This window comes from Zea mays, chromosome 2 (genome assembly GCF_902167145.1).
Source record: "Zea mays cultivar B73 chromosome 2, Zm-B73-REFERENCE-NAM-5.0, whole genome shotgun sequence".
NCBI lineage: Eukaryota > Viridiplantae > Streptophyta > Magnoliopsida > Poales > Poaceae > Zea > Zea mays.
In genome coordinates, this window is record NC_050097.1 from 170,347,875 (window position 1) to 170,359,293 (window position 11,419).

At 48.8% G+C, this 11,419-nt stretch overlaps 1 protein-coding gene across 1 annotated transcript; it reads right to left on the minus strand.

The window, feature by feature from the left end:
- Window positions 1–410: 410 nt before the first annotated feature.
- Window positions 411–2,587, minus strand: LOC103647269 (arogenate dehydratase/prephenate dehydratase 6, chloroplastic). Its single transcript, XM_008671821.4, has one exon. It carries the CDS (start codon window positions 2,388–2,390, stop codon window positions 747–749), a length of 1,644 nt encoding a protein of 547 aa, XP_008670043.1. The 5' UTR covers window positions 2,391–2,587; the 3' UTR covers window positions 411–746.
- Window positions 2,588–11,419: the final 8,832 nt, after the last annotated feature.

Below are 11,419 nucleotides of genomic sequence, written 5' to 3' on the forward strand. Positions count from 1 at the left end.
GTCTGGAACAGTGTTCGGTTATTCCCATTATACATAAATTAGATGGGATTAAAAAAACTTAAAAAAATTGAATTGTTTGAGATTTAAATCAACCTAGTTCTACTAAGAACTAACCAAACAAGCTCTTAAAGCTTTTCTATTTTTTTGTAGTGTTGTCTTATGGATAGATGTACTATAATAGTCAGAGAAACGTGCTCATCATCATTGGAGGTGCTTACCATCATTGGAGGCCGCCTTCGGTGTCTCTCAGCTGCGTGTTTGTATTTTAGTTATTTTCGTTATAGATTGTAGTTCTAAGCTCAGAGTAGGTGTGCGTGGGTTTAGATAGTATAGCTTGTAATTGAAGGACAAGGCAATCAAAAAAATGTAAACGCCAACTAGGCGGCAAGTCCCAAGAGGCACCAACAACAGAAACACCAAGCTCCTTCCATGGCCATGGATCATTTTTGGGTGCTGCTCATACAGATTCAGGCAGCAATGCTTGTTTGTTGCAAAAAAATAGAAGTGATGGTTTGGATTGGTTCACTTGATTGTTGCTGCAAGGTAGAGAGTAGGTTTGTAAAGAAGAAAGAATACACTGTACTTACCATACGTATTAAACAGGAGCCCCTTCTGCGAGTTTGGTCACCGAATTCGAAGCAAAGAAAAAGCATGCAGGAGAGAGAAGTGTATAAAAAGAACCAAAGCAACGTTTCTTGTGATGACTGACTGATTAAAAAGCAATGAATTGGCTCTACGCCCAATCACTAGTACTGGCTGGCGCGAGAGGAGAGCGCGGCGTCCCACGGCGTCATGTCCATGGGGTAGCTCCCGAGCACCCTGAGGAAGGAGGTGAACTCCTGGATCTCCGCGAGCGCGTTCTGCGCGCGGACGTCGGCCATGGACGCCTGGAAGTCGATGTAGAACATGTACTCGAAGTGCTTGGCGGTGCCGACGTTGGCGTCGTCGACGAGGCGGATGGGGCGGTGGCGGTGCGGGCGGCTCTCGATCTTGGTGAGGGAGATGTCGCGGAAGGCGAAGGCGGAGAGCACCTTGAAGAGGACGGAGGTGCCGTCGGTGTCGTGCGCGAACACGATGCTGGTCTTGAACGGCCGGTCGGTGCGCGGGATGATGGGCTCCCGCGCCAGCATGACGAAGCGGGTGACGTTGCCGGCGTCGTCCTGGATGCCGGCGGCGAGGACCTGGAGGCCGTAGAGCTCGGCGGCGCGCGCGGACGCGATGGCGGCGGTGTCCCGGAGGCCCCCCGCGGCGATGTGCTCGGCGGCGCCCGCGGTGTCGTCGAAGGCCTCGCGGGCCACGTTGAGGCCCATGGCGTTGAGCGTCAGCTCGCACTGCGCCAGCGCCTGCGGGTGGGAGATGACCCGGGTGAGCAGCTCCCGTCGCACCCCGGGGAGCGCGAGGAGGCAGTGGTGGACGGGGAGCTGGACCTCCCCGACGATGTGGAGGCGGTGCCGGAGGAGGAGGTCGTAGTTGCGGTGGATGCTGCCGCCGAGGGAGTTCTCCACGGGGAGCACGGCGCGGTCGGCGATCCAGAGCTCGACGGCCTGAAAGGCCACCTCGAACTGGTCGCAGGGGATGGCGTCGCAGCCTGGGTAGGCCTTGGCGGCGGCCGCCTCGCTGTAGGCGCCCGGGACGCCCTGGTACGCCACGCGGAGCTGCGACCCGTGCATGGGCGCCGGGGACAGGTCGCTGATGCTGAGCGGGCGGGGGAGGTTGGACACGGGCACCAGATCCAGCTCGTCCGGCGTCGGCGTCGCCTCCAGGGCTGGCGGGGGCTTCTGGCCGTTGACCCGCGGCGCTGGCTGCGCGTTGTTGTTGCTGCTGGCATCGTGGCCGGCGCCGCCCGTGCTGTTGCTGGCGAGGATGGCGCAGGCGGCCTGCCAGTCGGCGCGGGCGAATGGGGCGGTGGCGCGGCACGCCTGGGACGCGAAGCGCGTGGATCTGCACCAGGCTGCCGGGCGGAGCTGGTGGCGCGGCGCGGCGGAGAAGGCGTCGAGCAAAGCTGCGGCGTCCATGGAGACGGGCGCGTGGATTGGATTGGATTGGCCCGGCGGTTTGGTCCCCCCCGCCCCGTGTGGCCGTGTTCCCTTCCCGGGTCGTGGTGGCTGCTTTTTTTTCTCACACCGCCAGCTCTGGTCTGGTCTGGACGTCTGGTTTGTTAGGTAGGTGGGAGGGGTTAGGTGGGGGAGTGGGAGGGGGAGCGGAGCGGAGCCGGAGGCAGCCTCGTGCCGATGCGTTGCGCGGCGCGGGGTGGTTTTTACGGGGCAGGTGCCGTGTGTGTTCACTTCTCTGCCTGCGCGGCGACGCGACGGACGGATGGATGGATACGGCAGATGGCAAAGCAAAACATCGTCGCCGACTCGCCGTGGAGTGATCAAACACTCCTCCATCTCTACCAACGGCCCGTGCTCGAAGCCATCCAGCAAAAGCCTTGTGGCCTGGCCTCCGTCTTCGCCGCGGGCTATAGGAGCAGCCACCGGCCATCGCTTCCTGGTGCACGGAGCTGCTACAGCTCTCAAGCTTATTTGTCTATCTTATAGGCGCTTTATTTTCCCTCATCTCAAAATGGATATTATTGTTTTGATTGCGAAGATTTGTGTTGGCCTCTGAATATGAAGGTGATGGGAGGTGCCCTTCCTTCGTATACGCATTGCTGACACGCCGATGCTACTAGAGGTGAAAAATTGTCAGAAAACACTAAAACCATTATTGTTTTCATTTTCTTATCGAAAACGGTAACTCCGGAAACGAAAACGATATCGGTATTTTAAAAATATTAAAAACGAAAGTTCGATACAGAAAATACATCGGCGTCGATCAGAATCTAAAATACAATCGGTAATCATATCAATACGAAAATATCTCAATATAACAATTTCGCAATACAACAAAGTTTACAAATATCACAAAGACCATAAGTTCACAGCTCACAAGTTCACAACTCACAATATCACAAGTTCACAATATAACAAGTTGATCACACAAGTCACAAGTTCACAATTTAACAAGTTGAACACACAGATCACAAGGTCACAAGCTCACAATATAACAACTAGATCACAAGTTCACGATAAAACGAGAGGGAACCGTCCGTGAAGCTTGATCTCCTATAGGTCACCGTCCGCCGGAACCCTAGCCGCCGACACACCGTGGCTGTGCCGGCGCGGCCGCACGGGCACTCAGCCAAGACGCCCAGATAGAGGCAGCCTTCAGTCATGGGCTCATTGCCTCACAGAACGGCGTGGGCAACAGCCAAGAGCCAACAAGCTAAGTCACGAGCTCACAAATTCATCCAGTCATAGGCTCATGGCCTCATGAGCTATTGGACTCCCTTACAAGTTAGTGAAGTCACACCTCACACGGACGGTCACAGCCTAGTAGCTCACAAGCTTGGCCGGCTTACTAATTTCTGGAAATTCTCATTCTAAATTCTGACTAAAATCGGTAACAGATGAAAACGGTCTGTAAAACGTCGTGCCGATTTTGATACCGATTCCAAAGTAAAATCCTGACAACCGATACCGTTTCGAAAAAATACCGTTGCCGACTGATCCGATCATAAAAAATCAGGAAACGGTATCCACAATTTCGAAAAATTCCGAAACCGTTTTCATCCCTACATGCTACCACCACTGGCTCCTGCTATCAGCAATGATGGGTTGTGGAGTGAGGCGACCAATGGTTGAATGGGAGCCAATCAATTTTTTGCTGCCAAACACTGAAAATATGCACTTCAGTTCAATTGAGATAAAATAAGCACTCAAACCAAAACCATATCAGCAAACCAGTAATCTCATGATTATAAAATGTTCCTAAGACTCACACGAGACCAGCAAAACAAACATATCGCAAATCGGACACCGAAAAGTCCAAATCGGTCCAAAACTGTGCCGCTATCTAGTGCTGATTTCAGCAGCACAAAATTCAGTTCTCGGATGCGAAATTGAACCAAACGAACTCCGATTGAGATAAAATTTTAACACCTTGACAAAAGTGTTTCTATGGTCTCCACAAATTTTGAGCTCAGTCGAATACGGTCAGAATTGGGGTTTTGATGGGGTTTTCTCAACCGAACTCAAAATGGGATCAAATCAGATAATGACTAAGAACTGCACCGACTGGGCGTATAGTGTCACACCTAGATTTAAGGGGTCCAAAACCCGAGCGCGAAATAATCACCAAGTGTGCTAGGATCAAGTCTCACACATATGATGACACATGCACAGAAACGAATGTCACATCTTTAATATATAACAGAGTTCTGTACAAAATAGTTAAATAATTACATCATACGAAGACAACGATACAACAACCAAAGTTGACTGGGGGACGACGACCTAGACCTCTCACGATCTCATCACATCATCCTCCATGCGCCTCATCATGTGGTACCTGTTCTTGACCTGGGGGATGTGAGTACAACAAGGGTGAGTGAAAGGGAAATAGGGTTAATCTTTTCCCAATATTAATTTTGGTGGTTGAATGCCCAACACAAATATTGGACTAACTAGTTTGCTCTAGATTATATGTTCTACAGGTGCATAAAGGTTCAACACAAACCAATAAAAGATTGGAGTTAGGGTTTAAATACAAAGGAGCAAAGAAACTGAGTGTGCTCTGGTCTGGCGCACCGGACTGTCCGGTGTGCCACCAGACAGTGTCCGGTGCACCAGGTCCGTACAAAGATCAACTAGCCACTCTCGGGTTTCTTCAGCCGCACTCCGCTATAATTCACCAGACTGTCCGGTGCACCAGCGGAGCAACGACTACTTGGCGCAACGGTCGACTACAAAAGCTAAAGAACAGAGGAACAGTGCGCAACAGTGCGCGGCAGAGTCAGAGGCACACCGGACAGTGAACAGTGCATGTCCGGTGCCGCATGAGGACAAAGCCTCCAACGGTCGACAGCTCCCGAACCCTAACGGTTGGGTGACGTGGCTGGCGCACTGGACAGTGTTCGGTGGCGCACCGGACTGTCCGGTGCGCCCATCGACAGCAGCCGCCCCAACAGGTTGTTTGGTGGTTGAGGGCTATAAATACCCCCAACCACCACCACTCCAAGCATCCAAGATTTCTGAGCATCACATTCATTACAAGAGCTCTAGCATTCACTCCTAGACACAATTCAAAAGATCAAAGCCTCTCCAAGTCCCTAATTCATCTCAAACACTTAGTTACTTGTGAGAGAGTGATTTTGTGTTCTTTCGAGCTCTTGCCTCTTGGATTGCCTTCTTTATTTCTCATTTCTTTTCTCAAGTGACTTGTAATCAAAGTAAGAGACACCAAGTGTGTGGTGGTCCTTGCGGGGTCTAAGTGACCCAGTTGATTAAGGAGAAAGCTCACTCGGTCTAGGTGACCGTTTGAGAGAGGGAAACGATTGAAAGAGACCCGATCTTTGTGACCACCTCAACGGGGACTAGGTTCTTTAGAACCAAACCTCGGTAAAACAAATCACCGTGTTCATCCGCTTTATTTCTTGGTTGATTTGTTTTTTCCTCTCTTTCGGACTCGGATTCATTCCTAACGCTAACCCTGGCTTGTAGTGTGTGCTTAAGTTTATAATTTTCAGATTCCGCCTATTCACCCCCCCCTCTAGGAGACTTTCAATTGGTATCAAATCCCGCTGCTTCATTAGAGTCTAACAACTTGAAGTGATGTCGAGAGGATCCGCCAAGAGGGAGATGGAAACCGGCGAGAAGGCCACAAGCCACGGGAAGGCTCCATCAAGGGAGTCCGGCACCAAAGCCAGAGAGGGATCCCCTCTCCGTGTCAAGTCGCATCGGAGTGGCGACAAGAAGAAGAAGATGAAGAAAGTGGTCTACTACGATACCGACTCTTCGTCGCCCTCCACATCTGGCTCCGACGCGCGTCCGTCACTTCTAAGCGCCATGAGCGCAAGAAGTATAGTATGATGCCACTTCGTTATCCCCGTATTTCTAAGCGCGCTCCTCTACTCTCTATTCCATTAGGCAAACCACCATATTTTGATGGTGAGGATTATTGCATGTGGAGTGATAAAATGAGGCATCACCTAACCTCACTCCACGCAAGCATTTGGGACATTATTGAATTTGGAGCGCAGGTACCTACGGTGGGGGACGAGGGCTATGACTCAGACGAGGTCGCCCAAATACGACACTTTAACTCCCAAGCAACTAATATACTCCTCGCCTCCTTGTGTCGAGAGGAGTATAATAAGGTGCAAGGGTTAAAGAGTGCTAAGGAGATTTGGGACGTCCTAAAGACCGCGCACGAAGGAGATGAGGTGACCAAGATCACCAAACGGGAGACGATCGAGGGGGAGCTCGGTCGATTCGTCCTCAACCAAGGAGAGGAGCCACAAGCGATGTACAACCGGCTTAAGACCTTGGTCAATCAAGTGCGCAACCTCGGGAGCACAAAATGGGATGACCATGAAATGGTCAAGGTTATTCTTAGATCACTCATATTTCGTAATCCCACTCAAGTTCAATTAATACGTGGTGATCCTAGATATAAGCTAATGTCTCATGAGGAGGTAATTGGAAAGTTTGTGAGCTTTGAACTAATGATCAAAGACTCCAAACACATCGTCAACTTGGAGCAAGGCACCACCTCCACACCCGAGGTGCAACCCGTCGCATTTAAAGCGAAGGAAGAAAAGAAAGAAGAGTCTACATCAAGTAGGCTCCCCATCAATGCCTTTAAGCTCGACAATGAGGAGATGGCACTCATCATCAAGAGCTTCCGTCAAATCCTCAAGCAAAGGAGAGGGAAGGATTACAAACCCCACTCCAAGAGGGTGTGCTACAAGTGTGGTAAGCCCGGTCATTTTATTGCAAAATGTCCAATGGCTAGTGATAGTGACAGGGGCGACGACAAGAGGGGGAAGAAGAAGGAGAAGAAGAGATACTACAAGAAGAAGGGCGGCGATGCTCACATGTGTCAAGAATGGGACTCCGATGAGAGCTCCGCCGACTCCTCCTCTGACGAGGATGCCGCCAACATCGTCGTCAACAAGGAAATCCTCTTCCCCAACGTCGGCCACAAATGCTTCATGGCAAAGGACGGCAAAAAGAAGAAGGCACAATCTAGAACCACCCCCAAGTATACTACATCTAGTTATGAGGGTAGTTCTAGTGAAGATGAAGATGATTTGCTTACCCTTTTTGCCAACCTTAACATGCAACAAAAGGAAAAATTAAATGAACTGATAGGAGCCATTCATGAGAAGGATGAACTTTTGAGTACCCAAGAGGAATTCCTTATTAAAGAAAACAAAAAACATGTTAAATTGAACAATGTCTATGCTCAGGAAGTTGAAAAATGTGAAAATTTGACTAAGGAGCTTAGCATGTGCCATGATGCAATTACCAATCTTAGAAATGAAAATGCTAGTTTAAATACTAAGATTGATAAATTGAATGAATCAATTTATAGCCTTAGAACTGAAAATGCTAGTTTAATTTCTAAGGTTAAAGATTTGAATGTTTGCAATGATTCTATTTCCTGTCTTAGAGATGAGAATGCAATTTTAAATGCTAAGATAGAGGAATTAAAAACTTGCAAACACTCTACATCTACTGTTGAACATATTTCTATTTGTACTAGATGTAGAGATGTTAATGTAGAAGCTATTCATGATCACCTTGCTTTAATTAAACAACAAAATAATCATATAGCTCAACTAACTGCTAAAAGTATGAAATTGAAAATGAAAAATTTAAATTTGCTAGAAGCATGCTCTATAGTGGGAGACGCCCTGGCATTAAGGATGGCATTGGTTTCCAACAAGGAAGCAATGTCAAACTTAATGCCCCTAAGAAATTGTCTAACTTTGTTAAGGGCAAAGCTCCCATGGTTCATGATAATGAGGGTTACATTTTATATCCTGTTAATTATCCTGAGCACAAGATTAGGAGAATTCATGCTAAGAAATCTCATTCTGTTTCTCACCATGCTTTTATGTATAAGAATGAGGCTTCTAGCTCTAGGCAATCAACCCATGTTAAATTGCCTAAAAAGAAAACTCCTACTGCATCAAATGATCATAATATTTCATTCAAAACTTTTGATGCTTCTTATGTGCTCACTAATAAATCAGGCAAAATAGTTGCCAAATATGTTGGGGGCAAACACAAGGGGTCAAATACTTGTATGTGGGTACCCAAGGTGCTTGTTTCTAACGTGAAAGGACCCAAGACTGCTTGGGTACCTAAAAACAAGGTCTAAGTTGTTTTGCAGGTTTATGCATCCGGGGGCTCAAACTGGATAATTGATAGAGAATGCACGAACCACATGATAGGGGAGAAAAGAATGTTCTCCTCCTACGAGAAAAACGAAGATCCCCAAAGAGCTATCACATTCGAGGATGGAAGTCAAGGTTTGGTCAAAGGACTTGGTAAAATTGCTATATCACCTGACCATTCTATTTCCAATGTTTTTCTTGTAGATTCTTTAGATTATAACTTGCTTTCTGTATCTCAATTATGCAAAATGGGCTACAACTGTCTATTTACAGATGTAGGTGTTACTGTCTTGAGAAGAAGTGATGATTCATTAGCATTTAAGGGAGTATTAGAGGGTCAGCTATACTTAGTTGATTTTAACAAAGCTAAACTAGATACTTGCTTAATTGCTAAGACTAATATGGGTTGGCTCTGGCATCACCGACTAGCCCATGTTGGGATGAAGAATCTTCACAAGCTTCTAAAGGGAGAGCACATTTTAGGACTAACAAATGTTCATTTTGAGAAAGACAGAGTTTGTAGCGCATGTCAAGCAGGAAAGCAAGTTGGCGCCCACCATCCACACAAGAACATAATGACAACGGACAGGCCACTGGAGTTACTCCACATGGATCTATTCGGCCCGATAGCTTACATAAGCATCGGCAGGAGTAAGTATTGTCTAGTAATTGTGGATGATTATTCTCACTTCACTTGGGTATTCTTTTTGCAGGAAAAATCTCAAACCTAAGAGACTCTAAAGGGATTTTTGAGACGGTCTCAAAACGAGTTCGGATTGAGAATAAAAAAGATAAGAAGTGACAACGGGACGGAGTTCAAGAACTCACAAATAGAAGGATTTCTTGAGGATGAGGGCATCAAGCGTGAGTTCTCTTCTCCCTACACACCTCAACAAAATGGTGTAGTGGAGAGGAAGAATAGAACTCTACTGGACATGGCAAGGTCCATGCTTGATGAGTACAAGACTCTGACCGGTTTTGGGCTGAGGTGATTAACACCGCCTGCTACTCCATCAACCGGCTCTACCTTCACTGAATCCTCAAGAAGACATCATACGAACTCCTCACCGATAAAAACCTAATGTTTCATATTTTAGAGTCTTTGGTAGCAAATGTTTTATTCTTGTTAAAAGAGGAAGAAAATCTAAATTTGCTCCTAAGGCTGTAGAAGGCTTTTTACTTGGTTATGACTCAAACAGAAGGGCATATAGAGTCTTCAAGAAATCCACTGGATTAGTTGAGGTTTCTTGTGACATTGTGTTTGATGAGACTAATGGCTCCCAAGTGGAGCAAGTTGATCTTGATGAACTAGATGATGAAGAGGCTCCGTACGTCGCGCTGAGGAACATGTCCATTGGGGATGTGTGTCCTAAGGAAACCAAAAAGCCCACTCAAGCACAAGATCAACCGTCATCTTCCATGCAAGCATCTCCACCAACTCAAGATGAAGATCAAGCTCAAGACAATGAAGATGAAGATCAAAAGGATGAGCCACCTCAAGAGGAGGACAAGGATCAAGGGGGAGATGAAGTTGATCAAGACAAGGAAGATGATCAAGAGATCCAGGTTCAAAGACCGCCACACCCAAGAGTCCACCAAGAAATTCAACAAGATCACCCCGTCAACTCCATCCTCGGTGACATTCATAAGGGGGTAACCACTAGATCTCGAGTTGCACATTTCTGTGAACATTACTCTTTTGTGTCCTCTATTGAGCCATACAGGGTGGAGGATGCACTAAGAGATTCGGATTGGGTGCTGGCTATGTAAGAGGAGCTCAACAACTTCATGAGGAATGAGGTATGGCATTTAGTTCCCTGTCCTAATCAAAATGTTGTAGGTACCAAGTGGGTATTCCGCAACAAGCAAGATGAGCATGGTGTGGTGACAAGGAACAAAGCCCAACTTGTTGCCAAAGGTTATTCACAAGTCGAAGGTTTGGACTTTGGTGAAACTTATGCACCCGTAGCTAGGTGTCGGAGAGCAAATCTCCAGCCGGGTGGCGGAGTGCACCCACCCTAAATCCTAAGATGAGGAGGGGCCTAAGCGTTTTGCTTGTTAGTTGGAAAAGTGGGAAGAACACAAGAACACACAAGGCTTTAGAGTGGTTCGGGCCGCCGGAGCGTAACACCCTACTCCATTGTGTGATGTATTGCTCGAGAGCTTGTGTGAACTTGTGAGACTAAGATTGGATCTAAAGATTTCAGCCTGTGTGTAATGTCGCATGCCTCCTCTTTTATAGCTGAAGGGGGCATGCACAAAGGTACTGGGCCCCGACAGGTGGGCCCAGGGACATAAAGAATATAACGCTTGGAGCCACAAATGTTTGCTGCTGGGGCAATCTTCTTGTGCCCTGACGCCCGAGATCTCCGTATCCTCGGCGTGCAGGGGAAGCTTCTTGTAGAAGGGATGATGAGTACTGTGCGCCGCTCGGCACGGGCGTATTGTTCACCAATAGACTGGTCAGGCGCGCCGTCTGCTGGGTGACCCTGACGCTGTCTGCCGGCGGATTTGACAGGACGCATTAAATGCTGAGAGGGCGCGTCACCCGTCAGCGTGGTGGCAGGCGGCGTGTTCTCTCCGCAATAAATGCGAAGGCTGCACAGCCGTATGGGCCTTACGTCAGGCTCGACCCGTTGGCTTATGTCACGAGCCATAAGTCACGCGGCCGCGGCGGGTCTCCGCCTGAGCGGGGAGCGTAGGGCAAGGCCTGAACACGTGTCGGCACCGGACCCTTGCCTGTGTCGGGGTCCTCCCCGTCCCGGGACCTTGCTATGGCCCGGACCTCACTCGGGGTGGACCTGGGACCCATCAGGGGGACCCGACATGTCTCCTCGGGAGCTTCAGACTCGTTCTCACAGGGGTCCGGTGTTCCTCTGCGGAGGTCCAGACCCAACGGTGCTTCCCGGGATGTATTATCCTTCCTCACCACGTGGTGCCCTTAGGCCTGCCCATGTGGTGGGGTCAGGTGCCACTCTCCATGCGACCTGGAGGCGTCGTACGGGTGCAGCGTCTTCATACTGTAGAAGAGGGTACCCCTGATTCTGGGTACCAACAGTGGCCCCCGGGCCTGCCTCAGGGGAGGATGCGAGCCTATAGGTGGGGCTAGAGTCTGGTTGGCCTGCTGCTCCTGTGCACCCGTTGGCGCAATTACCGCTGGCCCGCCTATGCCGTCTGCGACGCCTATTCCCA